Raw genomic sequence first — 22,687 nt, 5'->3', positions numbered from 1 at the left:
ATGGCAAGCTGCATACAGTTTTTGCCAAGGATCAAGGTTAATATAGCTTACTGACGCTCTGCAGATTAAACATTATCTATAGAGTACTCGATAGACAATTTTTATAGTGTGGTCAGATTCGGTAATTATTTAAATCTGCAATTGTCAAGAATGATTTATCAAACTATGCATTTCTTTCACTTCAGTAAGCTAAATTTAGTTTATTACGCTTTGAATAACAAGCATTTATATATACAGTATACTCTCGAAGTTGAAGGGATGCTAAAAAAATTTCGAGACAGTGTGTTTTTGAGATTACAAGCTCAGAACTAAATATGCTCTAAAAAGTAGAAAAATATATTCTAAAATATAAGTCTAAAGCAGAGTCATGAAACATTAGAATAGCTTATAATAAATATATATGTAATTNTATATACAGTATACTCTCGAAGTTGAAGGGATGCTAAAAAAATTTCGAGACAGTGTGTTTTTGAGATTACAAGCTCAGAACTAAATATGCTCTAAAAAGTAGAAAAATATATTCTAAAATATAAGTCTAAAGTAGAGTCATGAAACATGAGAATAGCTTATAATAAATATAAATGTAATTATAGTTCAATATAAGTCTAAATACAACAATGATAATCTTATTTTTAAAAGTAAGACAAAAATTATTGTGCATTAAATAGAAGAGAATTGGTTTACAATAGTGACTTCAGAGTGTCACTACAATAGAGACAGTGTGCTTTTGAGATTACAAGCTCAGAACCAAATATGCTCTAAAAAGTAGAAAAATATATTCTAAAATATAAGTCTAAAGCAGAGTCATGAAACATGAGAATAGCTTATAATAAATATATATGTAATTATAGCTTAATATAAGGCTAAATACAACAATGATAATCTTATTTTTAAAAGTAAGACAAAAATTATTGTGCATAAAATAGAAGAGATTTGGTTTACAATAGTTTTACATTTTAATTTTCCGAAAAAATTCATTTCCTACTTCAAAAAAAAATTTGACATAACAAGGTTTTGAGAAGAAACTTTTTGATATAGGAATTCAAATAAACATTAGGTAGATATGTAATGTCAAGGAGAAAAATCATTTTTTGACACAACTAGGTTAATGAGATATCGAAGTTCGGGATACCTAGAGTATACTATATCTAATTATTAAAAGAATTTATGTAGCAGATAAAAATCAATAAAAACATGAATTTATTATGGTGATAATATTCAATAAGTTTCAAGTAAACCTCAATTTTAATTACTTCACTATAATTAAAGATACTTTACCCATTTATTACCAGTCATAAAAATGGTCTAAATATAAAAAATACATCTACGAGAAAAAGTGGTAGCACATATTTATTTATACCAATGAACCAAATGTATATTTCTTTCAGTAATCTGCCACTTTAACTTTAAAAAAAGCTTTGACTTCAAATCTTAACATAAATATTTGTATTGTCAATATATGACAGCTGGCAAAACTATCTCACTTTTACAAAATCAATGCAATAATGCAAAGTTTGCCCTACCATTTATTTTATTTTTTGAAATAAGAAACCATCCTTTTAAAATAATACCTATTACTGTTTTCTTGCTTGATTCTTGTACTTTATTCGAATATAAAAAATAACACTAAAATCGGGAACCATATGGGAGAAATCCAAGGCAAATTATTGTCACATTAATGCAAACTGAGGTTGTTAAACTCACTGCTTTCCCCTCATATAAAAAGTTTCACTTAAAACATACAAGATGTTAAATAATAACCAACCCTAATTTATATTATTAGAGTCCTTGTCAAATAAATAAATAAACGTGATAGCAGACTTTTGAAAAGGATGTACACTAACACACAAAGCGCATAAAGTCCAAATATTTTGCAGGAAATTTAAAAATTATTAAAAAATCCCAAGAAAATTTTATTGCAAATTTAAAGAAACTGATTTATTTCATTTTCAATTATTTTTAAAAAAAACCTTTACCGATTTTTGACATAGTGCTGTGGCCTGAATATAAAAAATGGTGTTTTTTGAGCAATATAAATATAATTTTCTTCTGAAATTTCTGTTAATCAACGAAAATTTCAAAAAATCACACTGTGATGCCATGTTGCAAAAATTTTTGAACCAGTATGTGTGTAAGCAAAAGCTTTTGTTTTACGACATCTCTGCACATTATGGGGTTGCCAATATATAAAATATTTATAATGTTATTAAAATCTGTAAAATCACTCAAGGAAGACTTTTTAGAAAGCATCAACTCCAAATTTATTTTCTGGTGAAACTCTTGTTTCCAATAAAAATTATTCAAATTCCTTCTGTTGGATCTGGCAAGCAAACAGGTCTCGATTTTTTTCAGACATGCCATCCTTAGAAATGATTCATTATTATATTATTGTATAAATTTCTTTGTTTATTGCACAAAAAAGGTATAGATTCGTCAATAGCCTTTCTTTGTCAGTTGTAATTGAGAGAAAAACACATTCAAAACTCTGAGGATTAAAATGCATAAATTAGGTGAAATTCAAAACGTTTGAGGATGCAAACGTAAAGATGGCCATGATTCAGACTTGAAAAACTGGGTTTGCAAAAAAGTTTTCTCCCTCAAAATACTATTTAAGGTTTCACAAAAATGGCTTCAAAAGTTTAATAAAAAATGTGGAATTGTTTGTAGGAAAATTAACAGTCTCTTAAAAACACATTCTCAAAAAGGAAAATACTGCTTATCTTTCAAAAGCATTTGTTGATGATTTACAAACTTTTTTTAAAGATTCGAAATTCAATGATAATCAAATGTTTAATACTGATCACATAATTGAAAAAGGAAATTTGTTCAGGAAGAAAACTCGATTTGTTGGGCTCCAAACAGTTTTTAAAGTGCTACACTGTCTATCCACGCAATGACACATTCATACACTGTAATGCCAACAATCAGCACAATTGGCAAGCTACTGAGGCCTTTATTCATAACTCCAGAACTTAAAGAAAAATTTGGAACCAGAGTTAAAGAAAATATCTTTCAAACTTATATTGATGCCAATGCTTCAAAATGGATCAAAAGCGCTGAGGAAATATTTATCACAGATGTATTTTAAAAAAGTACCAGATGAAACTATATTTTTATTTGGATTCTGGGAGACCCTTTAAAAACAAAGATTCGGTTGACAGTGTTACACCCACAGTTAAAAATAATCCTGTATTTATCATGCTTTCTAAAACCATTTATCTAGTTCAGCTACATAATAGGTACAGTTTCAAATTTAGTTATGACTGAACAATAGCAAATTGATTTGTTCCATAGAGATGATATTAAAAAAAATATATGATTCTTTGCTCACAATCAAACATGTGAAACTCCATATAAACATGTGAAATTACAAATGACACGCTAGTTCTAGTATGCACAGACTTTTCGGTTCCATTTCAGAGGAGGAAAATTAAGCCTGAAATTGAGAATATCTTGCAAAATGCATCAGAGTTGCATATGAGAGTGCAAGAATCTCACCAAATGCAGCTCAGTAGACGCACATGCGGACTCGCAAGTATTTCATCAAACATGTGACATAATTGGTGCTATCATACGCTGCGGACGGATGGTATGCCAAAATGGATTGCTGTTGAATGAATTGAGAAAACATTGAATAGAACAATGTGAAAACCACGCTTTTGCATAATATGCAGCGAAAAAACTGCAAGGTAAAGAAAAAAAATCTCGTTTTCGAAAAGGGAAAATAAAGCACTTTTTTAAAAACATTCCATGAAAAAAGGACTTTTAAGGGCTTTTAAAAAACGAAAATCTAAAATAAGCACTTTTAAAAAACGCTACACACCATGGTCTCAAATGCAAGTAAGCTTTAACATTTCCCTAATGAAAATTGCGACCAAATAATCAATTACTTTCCTCCCGTAAAGGAAATATACGTCCCTATTGCTGCCCGATGGAAAAAATCTTGGTTTCATAGTCACAGCAAACAGAATAAAAATAATTTTTTAAAAAAAATAACAGTGAAACAGTAAATCATAAGCATACAAATAAGCTCTAAATGATAAGCAAGTGTTTACAGATCAAGAGAGTAAAACATACTTAGCGTTTTCAGACGACCTAGAATGGAATGGCTGGTTTACAACACCTATGACTGGTACATAAGTCTCTAAATCATAAGCACCAATCAAAACACACACACATTTTAGTCCATTATTTTGCTCAGTTCCTTCCGTTTCACTCTCCTCGCATTTTCCTTCTATGAATTCAGCAATGGAATCTGAAATAAAATACATACGCTTTGTACAACACTTTAACACTCACAACACTTAACAACTTTTTATATTAAATTCTAGATTTTAAAATTATGTAGTTAAGGTAAATTTAAAAAACGAAAAAACGCATTCTCAAAAACTAATTTTTGCAAAAAATTATTGGTTGGAGAATGAGTATTATAAATGTTTGAATAGGCATTAGCTCCAGAATACAATGAAAATTGAAGTATAAAGAAAGAAAAAATATCATTAAGCATTCGCCTTCCAATGAGGTGAACCAGTTTTGAGTCACAGCAATTGCAGTTTTATTTGAATTCCACACCCGACTCGTACCAGTCACAATGCTCATATAAAACATCCTCAGTAGTAGACGGATCATGGGTCAGAGTCCTGAACCGGGCAAACCGTGGGAGGTTTTCCTCTGTATGAATTGCAAATGCAAGTTAGTTCCATCAAAAAGTCCTCCACGAGAAATATTTCTCCCAATACTCGATCCAGAAGTTCCCTTGTCTTCTGGCTTGGGTTCAAAATTACAAGGCTATGGAGGTGAACATTAGCAGTCGCAAACCCAAAAATTAGGTGGGCTGTTCAATGACAGTTATATAAAAAAAAATGTAATAGCCTGAGCTGTGTGGTCACAATCTATTGAGTATTTCGATCTGAAAGTGGAGACCTATGTTTGATTTCAAGTGATGGTTAATCAATAAGAATTCTGTTTGCAGATCAAATAAAGACAGTGCTCTCGTAAAATATCCTCAGTAGTTGACAGATCATGGATTAGAATTCCCTTGTCATCAGCCTGACTAAAGTTTTTCTCTTTATATAAAACAAATGGGGGTTAATTGAACAAAAAATGCTATTCATGAAGGCTAGATTGCCTCAGTGCTTGATCTAGGAGTTCTTTCGTCTTCGAGATTGGATATAAAATTAAGAGACTACTGGGTCGAACATAGTAGTAAACCCAACAAAGAGTTGACTTTTCAGTACCAGTTATTTATAAAATATATAGCAAAATGAAATAGCAAATGAAAATTCTAACCTAAGCTAACTAGAAAATTCTAAACTAAGCCAAAACACTAACTCAATATTTCAGGGCCTGTGCTAAGCATTCGCCACCTCACCAAATGAGAAAAAAATTTTAATTTGGCAAATAAAATGGTGTAAGTATTGGCGATTGATTTTCTCCACTGGAAAGAAAAATATATATTTAACTCAATCCTCTAAATTACGTTAGAATGAATTTTTCAGTATTTTTTATTCAACTAAAGTAATTTTCAGTAGATGAGCCACATAACCCATTAGAATTGGGTCCAAAAAATATAAACCCGAAACCAACTACCGTAAAACAGTTTTCTATGGGGAAAAAATTTCTCACATAAAATTTTTAAGATTTGCAATTGGCAAAGACTTTTGAAAATTGACGAATACTTTTGATATTTGGCTATTTTACAAGCTAATCATTTAAAATCCTTAGAGTGGCCCTTGTATCGGTCAATAAAATGTTAATACTGGGAGTCAAAGGTCTTAACATACATATATTAAGTATCTTTATAGAAAATGAAATTTTTTAAAAAAATACACTTTTAAAGTTTTAATCTATTATTTAAGTGAGAATTTTTTTTTTAACTTTAGCCATTCTTTATGAAAATCTTGAAGAGCATAAAAGTTATTAAAATTGTCAAAAACCAGTTCATTTGTGTAGTAGAATTGGAAGTGCTTTCATTAGAAATCTCTTTTAAGCTTAAAAAATATTTGTTTTAGTTGATTTTAATCTCTCTGTTTATCATTTTTACTTCAATTCTGTTTATCAATTGGTCATAGTTTGAAAGCATGTTTGTTACCACTCACTTAAACATTAATTCGTGATCTCCTAGTATATTTCTTAATTAAATTAATTTATTAATATTTAATTAATTTCATCATTCAATTAGTTTAATTTTTTAATTTTAGAATTACCATACAAAAAGAATGATCATTATGATACACCTTTTACATCTATTTTATTTGAGCTATAAAAATCACACTTTAGTTAGAAACTCGTATCAGACCAACTTTAGAAAATAAAAAAGCAGGAGACTCTGTATCACGACATAGCACAATATTGAAAATTAAACCTGATTCACATTTCCTACAAGAAGTTTACTTCAAAATATATTATTTACATTACATAAAATAGACCACAATAAGATTCTGACACGGACTAATAAATATATGTGTTCTTACTATAAAATATAAGGTTCTATAGAATTATATTAAAACACATCTTCTGATTTTTTAAAATTTAGGAAGAGGTTCAAAATTAACAAAATATGTCAATAATGAATACAACTTTATAAATGTATGTCTTATTTTTTCTAAAAAAAAACTGCTACTGTTTTAAAACTGCAGATGTTGCTGATTCAGCATTATTTAAAAAAAAAAACTGCCATCTATAGAAAGTGAAAAAACATTTTGCCTAATGGTATCAAAGATATATTTCCTATCCGATTTTGCCATTTCATCGGTTATTGTTGTTGTCTTGGTTCGTGCACACTACCGTAATTTTTAGCGATGTTGCTATCGGGGATAATTTTTCTAAATAATTGCCCAGCATGATCTGAAGCACAAGTTGGGAAGGAAATTGCACAAATTGTTTTTCTTTTCCCCTCTATCGTGCACTAAATAGAAAGAAGCAGGAGAAAACACCCTGAAGGTCTGAGGGCGAAGATTTGAGGAAAAAGCAGGAGAGTTGGTAGGTCTGTCGTATGTTAGGAAAAATTTTATGACATTTCACTCTGTAGCAAATTTAATTATGAACTATACATTCCAATATCCAAAAGCCCAATTTATTCAATGAATATTCATCAGTGGATATTTATTTATCTATTGGATCAGTATCAGTTTATAATTATCTATTGAATACAGTCTACAAAATGTAGTACAAAACTTCTATACAAGGAAAAAATTAAAAAGACTAGACTAGCATAACATTCTTTGATAAATTTAGAAAAGAACTACATAACTATGAGATCTGTTTAAGTTTCTAATTTATCTTTTTCAAATGTATCAATGGATATTTATTTATCTACTGGATATGGCCTGTGGAAAGCACTAGCATGAAACTTATATATTACAAAAAACTTGAGTAGGCATATCATCTTTTAAAAATGAACGACATCCATATATGATCTATCTAAATTTCTAATTTATTTATTGTATATGGTGTGTGGAAGGCACTAGCAAGAAACATATAAAAAAAAATTGAGCAGGCATAGCATTCTTTAGTAACGAACTACACACACATATGAACTATCTAAGTTTCTAATTTATCTATTGGATATGGTCTGTGGAAGATACTAGCATGAAACATATATATTACGAAAAACTTTGGCAGGCATATCATCCTTTAGTAATAAACTACATACATATATGATATATCTAAGTTTCTATTTTATCTATAGGATATAGTCTGTAGAAGGCACCGAGCATGAAACATACAATATATTACAAAAAACTTGAGCAGGCATATCATCCTTTAGTAATAAACTACATACATATATGATCTATCTAAGTTTCTATTTTATCTACTGGATATGATCTAGTGAAATGTATATTGTGAAATGTATATTGTCTAGTGAAATGTATATTGTATATTCTATACTACAAAACACTTATGTGGGCTGAAAAGAATATCATCCTTTGATAAATTCAGAAATGAACTATATACCTATAGGGTCTATCCAAATTCCTAATTTATCTATTGGATATGTATCAGCAGCAAAGCATTGTTTCTTCTCACAAAGAATCTCCGTGGAATGTAGAACATTAGCTATTGCTCTAGCAAAGTTCTTCCTTCCATCCAAGACTTTGCTAAGCAAGGAAGTAGTTTCATCAGCTGAATCTGTCAGTATAACTTCGATCGATTCTCCTTGCGCATTCTTAAAAGAAATTTGCTCTTCTCCCTGAATTTTAGGCACAAGTCGTGGAAACTTTAAAAGAAAAAAAGAAGAACTAAATGATTTTTGGAAATACAATTAGAAATGGCAGAAAAAGAGAATCATTTACAAAAGCTTTTGAGTAATTTATTTAATTTTTTCCTCCAAGTAAAAAAATATCTTATTGCCTATTAACAATTCAAGGGGCATTTGCGAAATAGCGTTAAGTTTTTCAAACTGTACAAATCTCTTTCTCTTTTCTTTCCTTTCTAATGACAGACATTGAATTACTTATTCTTCACCTCCGAAGATACTAGAATTGTTGCTCTTTTAACAATAGCCAGTAGGAATCCATGAGTCCAAGTGGAGGCAAGAAACATTTCAACTGTAAATGACTCAATCTTAAAGATTCATTATGGTTTGAGAGCTGCATCCTAAATGAACTAATTAATTAAAAACCAAAATCAGACACAAGAGTAATTTATCCGAATAAATATATATTTTTTTCGGAAGTCAAATTTCTTATTTTTTAGAAATATGGAGGGGGTAGAAAAAAATTTAAAAATATGGTTCGAACAATTAATTGAATAATATGATCAGTTCCATTTTGAATTATAATGGCGAAATTTCAAGATGCTATCAATAACAATACAAGATTTTTTTTGATTAACAATAATAATTTTTTTTTTTTTTAATTTTTCTGAAATTTTAGAAAAAGAAGCTGCAAATACTTTTTCATTTGTGAAATGAAAGATTGAAAAACACGAAGTAAATAATAGTAAATTTAAAGTATCATTATTAAACAAAATAAAAGATAATTATAAAAAATTATTTTGTTAAATATATTTCAGATACATAATGAAATATGAAAAAAAAATGAAATTAAACAAGGCGAAACTTTTGAGAGCTCTCCTGACTAAAATATAAGGACCTTAGTTTTCAGATTGCGGCTACCGCTATATTTTGAAGGTCAGGAATCCAAATCTATCAGGAAAAGGTATGCTTACTTACAAAAAGTATATTTTAAATTCAAAAAAAATAAAAATATTCAAAGTGATTTTTTTTTTGTTCACTGTACACATAAATAGGAATAATATTTATTGTACTTTTTTGCTGACATCCAACTTGATGGTCTCTTGAACAAGAACATCTGCTAGAGTTTTGAAGTCTTGAACAAATCGTTTATTGCTCTCTGATTCACTTTTTTCTTGTATTAGAAGATTAAAGACATCATTCTCCTCGCGAAAGATTTGTGCTATCTTAGAAGACTTTTCAGAACATTCTACCAAGCACTGAAGAAGATCACTAAGTACAATTTCATCTAATGGACCGTCAGAGCTTGAAACAGTTTTGTTCATGATGGTTACTCAATTCGTTAGATAACTATAAGAAGAAGAAAAAACAAGACATAAAGACTGTGTGTTTTAATTACAATTTAATTTGTTTTTAAAAACTTTTTTATGAGAACACTATAGAGCTTTACCCTCTGCTCATTAACCTCGTTGATTGGTAAGCCATGTAGCAGAATTTTTTTGAGCTTTATCTGTGACTAAACTCTCTAGCACAAATTTCTTTCTGCAAGATACTTTTAATTATAACAAACATATATGTTACTAATTTAAATAATTAAAAAAAACTGTACAATTCTTTTTAATTGAACACATAATAATTTCTTATTTTAATATTTGAGATGATATTCTCGCATTTTGTTGAGGGACAAATTATTAAATTTTGTAAATAATCATCACAATAAAAAACGTAATTAAAAATCATGAGACCCGTAGTAGTAATAGCTGAAAAAAAGATTGACGATGAAATCATGCGAATCGGACTCCTCAAACACGTGTTTTGTTTCAAGATTAGGTTGTGGTAATAAATAATATCGTATAAAAAATAACGGATTTAAAATCTATGGAGAAATCAATGGCAATAACAGCCAAAAAATTTATAGAATTAGTATAGCCTTAAAAAGTAAATACTCAAATGAGCGATTCAAATTTTCCATATCGTTGGAAACATATCAGGATATTTAAAAACCAGGTGAAAATCAATATCAATAACTGCCGAAAATTCAATCGAAACATTACATTGATTTATGATACTATCGACGTAAATGGAGCTCGTCAAAAAGTGATTTATCTAAATGCATGATTCAAATTTTACATGTAAATTTTTGTAAAAAAGAAAACTAAAAATTTTTACCTTTCGAAAGAAAAATCTTTCTGCAAGAACTCTGTAACATATTGCGACAATATTGCAGTGTCGCTCGTTGATTGGTAAGTAATATGTTTTGTGTTTTTTGACATTTTTTACACATACTAGACTGCGATACAAAAACTAATAAGCATCCTTTCGAATGATTGCAAAATTAATTACAACATAGAGAATAAGTCCCTTACAATTGCAATTCACTATAGCAAATAAAATTGTTATTATAAGAAAATACACATATTTAATGCTAAAATAACAAAATAGCAGAAGTTAAATAGCAGAGCTAAAAATTGCTTGATTTTTCTTTCGTCATGAAGAGGATAAATTAGTCGGTGGTCGCACACATGTTGCTTTATAAGAATAAAGAATTGTTTAGAAAGAAATTACAGTAGTTTTTCATTTTTCTGTATTGGTATTAGAAATAAAAATGTCTTTCATTTGATCCTTTTCGAATAATTAATATTGTTCATTTTAACAGGAAAAAAAATTTCTAATTTTTTTTGTCGTAATAGGGGAAGACTAATAATTTTCAAGGCACAATAAACATAAAATTTTTGTATCTTTAATATTAGTACCTTGACAGTGACTTGGGAAGTTATAGTAAGAGTAGTACTTTATTTACGTCACACTAAAGGTATACAATGGACCATTGACGATGGTCCTAGAAACATCCTAAAGCATGATCCAAATAAAGCATGATAAAGCATGCCATTCCAAATTTAATCTCAGATAGAGCAGTAGGCTCTCTTGTTTTGGTTGCCTGACAACCAGCGTCTAAAGTCAAGCACTTTTTATGATAGAACAGTTACAAGAGGACCGATACCAGGCACCCTTAGTCCTTACACAGACAGATCAAACTGGTTGCTCACTGGCAGTGATGCTTGTCTTCTGTAATCTACTGGGAACCACATCATACGATCAGTTCACTAAGGAATGCAACTTTATCATAATAGCAGACTTCTTGTAATACACAGCTTTTGCTATTTTTGGTTTCACATAGCTTGGCAGCAGATTAAGATAGAATAAAATTATTATTTTGCTTAATTACCACTGCAAATCAAGAAACTTTATGTTTATATCTTACTTGATTTTTGGTTACTACAAAAATTGTTAATTGTTTTTTGCCTAAAAGATTGCTAAATAACGATGAGAAAAATTAATTTCCAACAATAATGCTCTACAAATTTATATTCATTATTTTACTAGTGTATGTTGACTGGATGCAATTGTACATAAAATTTATTATAAAAGTAACTATAACTTACTTAACTGTTTAACAATTGTGAAAAAGGTAAATAAGTTTTATACTGATTTATATATGGTTATCATAGAATATGTAATTGGGTAATATCAAAGGATAACTTAATAATAAAGAAACATAATTTACAAAAACTAAACTCAGTGGTGTGACAGCCCATAGAGGGCCAATTGTGCCCATCTCAGTTTTCTTGACCTTAGGCTCTGGGGTGCAAGAGCAGACTTAACAGTTGGGTGGCCAGCCGAACGCGGAACCCCTCGTGTACCTAGTGTATGACCCACTGAAGGGATGAAAGGCTGAGTCAATCTTGTCCAGCCAGTGGATCGAACCAAGGACCTGTGGCACGAAAGAGCAGAACGCTCAGTTTACAAACATTAACAAGCCCTTAATTTACAAAATAACATTTAATCCTGAGTGGCTGCTGAAGGGACAGCCAACTTCACATCAATGGGTGCCAATTTAACTGGATAGGTGTGGCAGCTTTTATTCAGATCAGATACATTGTTACAATCATCACAAAATTGTAAAGCTGCAACCCCCCTAAAACACAAGCCCCGCAATGGGTAGAAGCACTTTACTTAAACAGTAATCAGTAAATGCTATTAGCTAAATTATATGTTTTATCCACACAGAAATATCCTCAAAACTACTTTAAAATTAGAAGTTTTAAAGTTTGTATGTGTATTAGAAAAAATATCAAAACACAATGGATAGAAACCCTTTACTTTAATTTGTTAACAGTGCATGTTATAACATAGTTAAATTAAATGTTTTATCCACACGGAAATATCCTCAAAACTACTTTAAAATAAAAAGACTAAAAAACTTGTATGTGTATTAGAGAAAATATCAAAATTTAAAATGCTAGATTTCAAGACAAAGAAATGAATACTTAAAATAATTTCTGTCAAATTTAAGCAAAAAAAAATTTATTTCTCTGAGATGATGTCACATTGTCATAAGTGTCAAAAAAAAGGAATTTGGTTACTAACACATTATTAGCTGACAAGCACCGTTATGCTTAAGTTAATTAACAGAAGATAATACTAATAACGATTTTTAACTACTTTTCCAGAAAACATTTTAAGTGTTAAATTGGAATTGAAGTAGAGCAAAGGGGGAGGGGGAGCATTGTTAACAACATACAAAAAATTAGATCAAGTTAAAGTACAAACTACTAAACTATAAATAAAATTAATAGAAATGGTGAAACAGGCACTTAAAATGTGTAGGATTTATGAAAAATATAAGTTATTTTGGGATGGTTAAAAATGTTACATATGAAACTATTTTTTTCTTCTTTTTTTAAAAAAAAAGAAAGGAAAAGAAAAACTTTAATTTATTTTGAATGAAAAGGAGAAAAAGTTTAAATTTCTGTTTGAGAATGTTTTCCTTGACATAAAGCATGAAAAACATTCAGATTTTTAAAATATGCATATTTTTGGAGGGAATAAAACCACGCGTATCCACGTTTTTCAAAAGTATAAAAAGTTAGCAGTGAAAAAAAAAATCAAGCTTTATTTGGATAAAAAAAAAAGAAAGAAGAAGTTCAATTTAAAAGAGAAAAAAAAGAAGACGAAAATGAAAAGAACAAAGGGGAAAAAAAGGTTAATTTTTACTTAAAAATGTTTTTATTTTAAATTAAAGCATAAAAATCAATCACATTTTTAAAATATATACATTTTGGGGAAAATTAAAAACCTTTTAAGACTTTTAATTTAAGACTTAAGTTAAATTAAGAATTTAAAGACTTTTTCCAGTACTGTTTTATTCATATAAAAAATATCAGGGAGAAATTTTAGTTTGTAAATAAATTTTCCCAGTGTTAAATATGAAAAAAAAAATTTAAAACCGGAAATATTTTTGTTTGCATCGCCATTTTCAACAGGTAAATTTTTTTCTTAAAACAAATGAGAAAAAAAAATTTATAATAACAAGAACTTACCTACTGCAAAGAACTCCCTACAACTGTAACTACGTTTTCATTCTTTGGAAGATGCTGAAAAATAAATTCATTTTAACAAAGGCAAAAAATAAAGAGAAAAACTGAACTACATTTTTATCTAGACAGGAGGTGATATTTCATGAATTCAAGAGAAAAACAAATCAACCCGATTATAGGTTCCCGTTTGAAGGTTTCGATCGAAAAATGACGTCAGAGAAGAGAGAAGTAGGGAAAGGGGAATGGCTGAGTGACGCAAAGAGCAGACGACGTGAATCTCTGGTGAATTTCATTATTAACTTCAATGCGGAAGTAAACCTATATTCACAATATAACCATCGTTAGGTGACGAAAACAAATAATTCTCACCAAAATATGAGAAAAACAACAAAAGAAAAAAAAGATTTTTTTTGATTTAAACCTGGGTTTTTTTTTTTTTTTTATAAAATAATACGTTGAATATTTTACTTCCTTAATTTAAATCAACTAAACTATTCAAAAGTATTTTCTTGTATTTAACATATCCGTTTAACTATCAAACAGGGTGCGTAGCCAAATCATTCAACAAAAAATAAGCACCTTTTAAGTACTTTTTAAGCACCAAAAATCATTTTTAGAGCACTATAGACATTACAAAATGCAAAATAATTTCCAAAGACTTTACATGATCGTGAGAAAATAACTAGTTTCTAACAAAGAACTCTTTTCTTGATTATATTAACCACTATAAAATGATCCGAGAAATTTTTCGGGTCTTTTTCAGAGGGTGGCCTGAAATTGAGAGTATCTTGCAAAATGCAGCAGTGTACAAGAATCTCACCGAACTCAGCTCAGTATATGCACACGCGGACAAGCAAATATTTCACCTAACATGTAAAATGATTGGCGCTTTCATACGCTACGGAATGACGGTATGCCGAAGTGTACTATTGTGTTAGAATGAATTGTAAAAACGTTGAATAGAACAATGTAAAAACCACGCTTTTGCATAATCGACATGGTAAGAAAAAAACAATCTCATTTTCGAAAAGGAAAAATTAAGCACTATTTAAAAACATTCAAATTTAAAAAAAAAAAAAAAACATCTTTAAGGGCTTTTAAAAAAACGAAAATTGAAAATAAGCACCTTTAACACTAAACATACCAACACTTAATGTATACCGATTTCTACCAAAGCCGGTCAAATGTTTCGTGATTAAATGTATGAAATATGGATGTTAGGAAGGAAATACAAAACTCAATTATGATGTTAGGAAGGATAAAAACTTTATTATAATTAAACAAAATTCTATACTTCCAATTTTTATGTATTACAAACACAAAGAATAAGAATTTTTAATTCATTGCTCGACGCTTTTTTTTTTTTACATATATAGGGTGTTTCTATTGTACATTCTCAGCAGACATATTTCTTCTAATTATTATTTCTATAATTCTTATAATTATTCTTATAATTAATATTATTTCTTCTAAGAACTTGTGCTGTCTTGATTGTTTCGACATTTTTCTGGGCAAAAACCAACAGTTAGTTAGAAATGAAGTAAAGCTATCAAAATAAAATATAAACTACTCACCAAAACATTTAGTGTTTGCCACTTTTTCTGACACAAAAATGCAAAATCTAAAATGTTAGGTACTAAATTTGAATTCACAGTTATTCTGATTGAACTCACTACGCAACAGTCTTGGAAGAAATGTGCAACTCATCGAATGCAATACGTTGAACACGCATTACATCGTCATGTCTGATCCGATAACCTTATAAAGCAATAAATTGTTCTCTCGGTCAAATGGCTGGTTGTGGTAAAAATAGGTATGCGACAAGTATTATTCGAAACAAACAAAATACACAAAAAATAATAATAATAGAATATTAACTGTAGGGCAATTCCATATGTACGGAATGACATTTTGACTTGCAAAATAACAATTAATTGAAGTTTCTATGTATCTAATTTTAAATAAAATATTTTTTCTCATGCATATCATTATTATTGGCATAATGCGCTTCATAAACTAAAAAAAAAACAGGATTTTCTATCTTTTTTACTTTTAATTTTACGAACTGTTTATTTGCGTGACGGAACGACATTTTGGCAACCAAGCTTTTGGCATGCCGTTTAGAACTGGTAGTTTCTGCGAATTTTGCAGTTATTATTTTTCTGAACTATTTTACACTTTTAGTATAATGTGTAAGCAATGTAAAATGTGAATTTGGAAAATTAATCTCATGTTGGCTTGCAGTTATTAACATCTATTTGCTGTGACGGAATGACCGTGACGGAATGACAAAAAGTTTAGTGGAAGAAAGTCTTCATTTAAAAAATGTTTTATTAATATGTAAATGATAAACAGAATGTAACAGATAAACAGGATTAATATTTATGTAAGAATTAGTAAAAATTTCAACAGTTTGAAAATTAGGTTGTCTCTGAAGAGGTTTTATATCTAACTTGCCAATGTCACATCTTATCTTCGTTCTCAGGAAATTTATGCATTATTAAGACATGTGACGGAATGACGTAAAAGAAGTTACTTTTATTTTATATATTAAACTTAAAATGTTTAAATTTTGTTCTATATGCATATTTTTATCAAAATATTGCAAAAGAAAGATACATTTCTTTTATTTTATAAGTATTTTTCAAGAAAACAATTTGAGCACAAATGTGAACAATTCACTTGTCAGCCATGTGATTACTTTAGAATACTGCCAGATTCAAAAAATTTTAAATTATCAAAAGTGAAACGGCAATATGTAGACTTTGGCTGTTTTTGAACATATTTTTAAAATTAAAATATGCAATTCATAAAAATAAAAAAATTTCACTTAAAAGTTGACACTTCCGTGGAAATGCCCTGTATGTAATTCTTAGAAAAAAGTTAAGAAGTCAAATGTGCAAAAACGATAAGATGATAAGCGCATTTTTGATGCAAAAGTTCCTAAACGGTCATTTATGGTATGTTTAGTGTTAAAAACGCTACGCGCACCATGTTAAATTAATGTTTTCAACAACAATTCAAAAATATCCACATTTTATCCGTAAATATGCCAATAATAGTAAAAATGAACTGAATACTTTTAATGCGTTTTACAACTCCACTTAACATGCAAATAAACATTTAAATTTTATTTCATTAAAACATCTTAGCCGCATCCGGCGATCATGTGGTCCGCTTTTAGATAAGGACTCATAGAATTTCCAGATTTAAAAATCGTACAGTCAAAAATCAAAACAATATGTAAGTATATAATATGCAAGTATATAATAATGTAAGTATATAATAATAATTGTTCAAGTGAGAGATTTAATTTTTGCATTTGTTATTAAGATGTTTAGTACAACCTATATATCAACATTTAAAAAAAGAAAAATGCTAATTACCTCAATGGCGTCTTAGATGGATAATAAATTTAATCAGAAACTTCGTCGAAATCAAACTGTGCACTTATTTGCTATTATTAATTATAGGAGTTAATAAATTTCATTTGTAAGGGTTTCCTCAGCGAAACCACCGTCAACAGTTATAAATTTCTTTTTAAATTAAGAGAATACACAGATCTGACACAGTGAACAATACATTTTAAAGAAGAAAAATCTTTAAAAAAATTATTTAGCTTAATGGCTTTTTTCAAGAACTAAAAAAAAGTAAATAAGTATTTACGTTAAAAAGTCAAAATTAGTCTTTACATTTAGTAGACACGTTTAATTGGTTAATAAAATGTACTTTAGCTTGAGAATCAGTTTTATTTAATCTTTTTTAACTTAGACGAAATATTTTGGCTATTAAAAACTTTTCTTAATATTAAGACGCAGGAGTTGCATATATTGTGTACTTAAATACAGTCCCTGGCCAAAGCTTTATTGTTTTGACGCGGCTGAAACCGGTTTGCACTTGTTTACCTTCGTGTATCAATTGGTCAATGAATCAAATGTTCAACTCCGTAGCTTTGTAATTTTGAACCCAATCCAGATGATAAGGGGACTCCTGGATTAAATAATTGAAGGAATTTGCGTTAGTGGAGAACGTTTTGATTGAACTAACCATCATTTTGCGTTATACGGGGAGGATAACCACGAAAAACTCCCACGGTTAGCCTGACAGCAAGGGGACTTTAACCCTGGTCCACCTACCACTGAGGATATTTCACGTCAACACTGTGGTCGGTGCAAGCCGGATGCGGAATTCGTTTCAACCAGCCATCGCTGGGATTCGAACCCGGTTCACCTCAATGGAACACGAAAGCTCTATCCCCTGAGCCATCACGGCTCAAAGGCTATTTCTTCGGTAAAATTAACTCCAAAAGTATTTTTTTGCAGAGAACTTTATGCTATGATAAATAATGCCTGAAATTACCGGATTACGGTACGGCCGGGGATGCCGCATTTGGTATAGGCTAGGTTTAGAAGAATATCGAAAAATAGATCGGTTAGAAGAATAATATCGAAAATACTTTTTACGATATTATTTTTTCCCCTTTTCTTTAATTTCATTTTTGAGAAAAATATCTGAAGGCATTTCAAATATTATCCACATTTTAAAATTTTTACCACACATAAAATGCTGTAGCGATCAGAATATATGGAAATCCGATGGTGTAATGTCGGGCCATTATGATGGGTGATTGAAATGCTCCTACCTTTATTCATTAAATTTCACAAGATACTTCAATATTGCACTGTGCAAAACAATCTCTGGAAAAAAAATTAGAAATCGGGATGGGAATTCTCCAATTATCCACCAAATTTGCCCGATATTATACTTAGTCCTCAAACTTTACACGTTACTTCAATAACACGTTAATCAATAGATTGAATAGTTTAAAAATTAAAAGAGCTTTATTTATAAAAAGTATTTCGATTTACTTGAACTTAAATATACTTTTTACATCGCTATCTTATACATATACTTTTATATACATACTTTTTACATTGCTGTATAATCAAAGCAGCAATGGGATTGTTGACATTCACCGATGAAAGTCGACATTCTCTTCTTGATTTCGGTCATTCAAGATAACAGAGTATTGCTTTTGTTGGGAAGAATATAACTTACTCGGTGGTCGAAAACGCATTGCTTTATTAAAATAATGGGTTAAAAATCTAACAAGAAAACAATATTTGATTTTAGCTTAACTTAATTGATAGCAGAAATAAATAAAAATGTCATCCATTTAAATATTTTCGGTGAAGGTGATCAGGAAATATGCCTTACTCGTTATATCGCTACTCTATATTTTCTGGTGATTTCCTGATTTCTCTATCACCTGCAGCGTTTTAATACCTCGTGACCCTGGAAACTATGAGAAAAAAAAAGATGATAGCTCGTCGTAGGCGCTATCAAAGGACTACCAATCAGAATGAGAGTAAGACTCAGCACATTGCATGTAAGAAAACAAATGACAGGAGTGTTTTGAGAAAGGCAAAAAGGGAAGATTAGAGAAAAATGACAGCGCAAATAACAAAAGATAACGCTTTTTCGACTTTTTATGAGATTGCTAAAGGGAAAAAGATGAGAAGACAGATCACAAATAACACACTGAGATAAGATGGAATGCAAAATGATAATTATAAGGATCAATAGTATATCACTATTTGATAATTATTGGGATCAAATAGTGTATCAGGAGTATATCACTTCCCATAAGTTCAAGAGAAGATAGTGGAGACTAAGAGTAGTAAAATGATGGAAATGGAAATTACTGGGAATTATAGGGATTTAATGGATAATATTTTAGAGTATATCACTTCCCACAAGTTCAAGAGAAGATGGTGGAGACTAAGAGTGCTGAAATGATGGAGATGGGAATTACTGGGAATTATAGGGATTCAATGGATATTATTTTAGAGTATATCACTTCCCACAAGTTCAAGAGAAGATGGTGGAGGCTAAGAGTACTGAAATGATGAAGATGGGAATTACTGGGAATTATAGGGATTCAATGGATATTATTTTAGAGTATATCACTTCCCACAAGTTCGAGAGAAGATGGTGGAGGTTAAGAGTACAGAAATGATGGAGGTGGAAATTACTCATGGAGAAATTGAAGGAATAATTGAGAGAGATGAAGGCAAAGAAAGCCCCAGGCATTGATGAATTGCCGGGAGAAGTATTTAGACATATCTTTTGTGCAAATAAGAACAGAGTGGCCACTCAAATCAGGTTTCAAATTTCTCTGATTTTTCCAGGTTTGCCAGGTAAAAATCCTAAAATTTCCAAGTCAGTGTGCTTTTTTTTCTACATTAAGTTTAGGATGGGTGCAAGAAGTCTCAATATTATAAAGTATTTCATTTAGAATAATATTTTTTAAATGTTATTTCATCATCTTTGACTCAGGGATAGAGTGCTAGCCACGTCACCTCATGGGAATGGAGTGACCTGGAAAGATTCTTTAAGAAACCATGGGAGTTTCATGCGGCATTTTAGTTTAACAGGGTTATAATGGACTAAATTTTGATGCAAGCAAAGTATTGTGAAGTTGATGGTATTCCAACTGTTTGGCAATAAATTTTCGTCTAAAAGTGAATATAACAAATGGTAAAATAATTTTAATTAAGAAAATTAGTAAACAATTTAAATCAGTAAAATTAAGAAAAATAAAAAAAATTTCAGCTTTTTTATAAAAAACCCTGATTTTTCCCTGTTTTTTCCAGTATAAAAACAATCCCCTGATAATTCCAGGTGGGTGGCCACCCTGAAGAATTGGTTGACATCAATCTTCAATAAGTGCCTCTTATTGGGATATTTCCCTTAATATGGAAAAAAAAAACATGGTTACCCTTATCAGTTGAACTTTTCAGTAAAGAATTAAACTCTAGTATATTTAGGATACCAGTCAAAATTAAATTTCGAAAATGATATTTTAAATCACCTCATATAAGTGGATGTCTGTCGCTTTTAGAATTACCTTTAGTTATGTTATACATGAACCCATCACTTTCTAAAATTATGGCTTTTAATGAGATAAAGGCATTTTTTTAGAAAAACTTATCCTTCCCTCTTGTGATGCTTGAATACAAAAACAAAGCATTCCTGCAACACCTCATTGTGGGCCAGGGAAGGGAGATTATGGATGTTAAGGCAAAATTTTGTAATCAATGGACAGGATTGCGGTCAATCCGTCTTTACATTCCAAACAAGCATGTGGTACATATCAATTTGAAACTGGGTGGGCTTCAAGCCACCATCAGAGATAGAATCCCAGTTCTACAAAATGAGTGCCACTGTATCATCCTGATTCACAATGTTTGTGTATGTAACACAAAATACGGGTAGGTAGGTACTTTATTTACGTCACACACTAGAGCTGCACAATGGGCTATTGGCGACGATCTGGGAAACATCCATGAGGATGATCAGAAGACATGCCATCTCAATTTGATCCTCTGCAGAGGGAATGGCAACCTTGCAATGGTAGCCTGACGACTTGCGCAAGAAGTCGAGCACTTTACAGTAGTACAGTTTAACGAGAATCGATACCATGCACCCTCGGTCCCAACGCAGGCTGATCAAAGTGGTCACCCACCCGCACACTAACCGCAGCCAATGATGCCTGACTTCGGTGTTCGACTTTACGATCAGTCCACTGCGGGACCAACGATACACAGAATATTCTGTAATATATGAGTTGCTCATTGTAAAAGTGAAGTGCCTATTTGTAAATGAATTTTGAAATAAAGACAGGGCTGCCACTCAAATTTGGAGAAAAAAATTCCCTGTGTTTATTACTGTGTTGTTTTTTTTGTTCCCTGTACGTATTATACACAATATATTAACAGGAACAATTTACTGTGCTCTTGTATGCGCCTTATTGGGCTAACTATACTAGTTTAAATTGCTGGAGAAACTTAAGAGTAAAAAATGAACAGCTAAACATATTTAAATAATGCTATAGTAAATGAAATAGTTTAGTATAGCTGAAATATCATCCTCAAATATCCCATAGATTGCTCTTTAAGTGGTCACCATTTTTTTTAAAGACGAAAATAAATTCCTTGTATTTTCCCAGTTTGTAAGGAATAACTGAAAATTCCCTGTTAATTTTGGTGGTTTTTGAATTCCTGTATCTGTCAGGTTTTCCCTGCTCTCCCTGTGGAGCACCAACACTGAAAGAGATTTATACAAAACCAGATGAAGAAAGTGAAAACTGGAAAAAAAAAATGGGAGAAACTAAATTTGAGCAGTACAATTGTTTAACAACAACTAATCAATTAATAGTTCAAATTTAAAACAAATAAAATATTATACACAGTAAAATCTCATGTTACAAGAGACACTCCTAATAACCTCTCATTACAGAAATTTTTTTTAAAAAAATTCCCCCTGAATCTTTTATGAATAAACTATTACGTACCCTCTTCACAAACCGGACAGTCATTAATGCCTTGTTATTTTCAATCTTTTTGAACTGCAAGCTACTTTTTCTAAATTTGAGAAGAAAAAAAATTTTAATTTTTTTTTAAAAAAGCACCTTTTCATCATTTTTTTACAAATGTTAACCTTATGTCTTATCCAAAACTAAAAATATTGCTGAGCTATTTCATTACTAAAGAATCAATCATTCTCCAGTCCTCTTTCTTTATACAAGAGGAGAGAAAAATGAAACTGCTCACAGGAAATATTTCGGAACAGTGGCATCATTGGTTCTTTTCATTCGAACAGCGCAGATAATGAGATCCCAAGTTTAAATGTTCAGGGATGAGATTAGCCTAAAAGCAAAAAAGCTGAATTTCCACGATAGTAAATTTTACGCAAGCGCAACCCTTTAATAATAACAGTTTAAGGTAATAAATAATGTGTTGACATACAATTGTGTACTAATCTATCATTATATAAATGATTACATTGATACTTAAAATTTTTTAGTGAAAATAAAAATTACCACCTGAAAAAATAAATCTGGAAATTATATTTTTCCCCAGTTCACATAAGAGACAATTATTACTTGAAAAACTACCTGGTTTAGCAAATTAAAACTACTGAGAATATACATTAATATTTCATTTCTTTTAATAAATACTGTAATGTGATTTATAGCAAATATATCAGTAATAATCAGTAATCTTTTTCCCCAAAAACAAATTAAATTAAATCTCTTTTTAAGTTATTG

General features: G+C 30.2%; 1 protein-coding gene across 13 annotated transcripts in view; it reads right to left on the bottom strand.

Annotated features, from left to right (window-relative positions):
• LOC107439288 (inositol polyphosphate 1-phosphatase) overlaps positions 1-22,687 on the bottom strand; it is a 34,762-nt gene that overhangs the window by 3,771 nt on the left and 8,304 nt on the right. For 8 of the 13 annotated variants that reach the window (XM_016051828.4, XM_016051825.4, XM_016051821.4 and 5 more), the window contains exons 3-6: positions 13,579-13,632; positions 9,271-9,547; positions 7,957-8,218; positions 4,078-4,255 (exon numbers count right to left, since the gene is read on the bottom strand). In XM_016051828.4, coding sequence (XP_015907314.2) covers positions 4,078-4,255; positions 7,957-8,218; positions 9,271-9,522 — 692 coding nt within the window. In that variant the 5' untranslated portion in view covers positions 9,523-9,547; positions 13,579-13,632. Of the gene's footprint in view, positions 1-4,077; positions 4,256-7,956; positions 8,219-9,270; positions 9,548-9,647; positions 9,740-13,578; positions 13,633-21,931; positions 22,002-22,687 lie in introns of all 13 variants that reach the window. The other 5 variants (XM_043055058.2, XM_043055055.2, XM_071178244.1 and 2 more) reach the window with 2 other exon arrangements.

The sequence above is a fragment of the Parasteatoda tepidariorum genome, chromosome 3 (genome assembly GCF_043381705.1).
Source record: "Parasteatoda tepidariorum isolate YZ-2023 chromosome 3, CAS_Ptep_4.0, whole genome shotgun sequence".
Classification (NCBI taxonomy): Eukaryota; Metazoa; Arthropoda; class Arachnida; order Araneae; family Theridiidae; genus Parasteatoda; species Parasteatoda tepidariorum.
The sequence above is the reverse complement of the archived record's forward strand: the minus strand, read 5'-3'. Positions and strand labels throughout refer to the sequence as shown.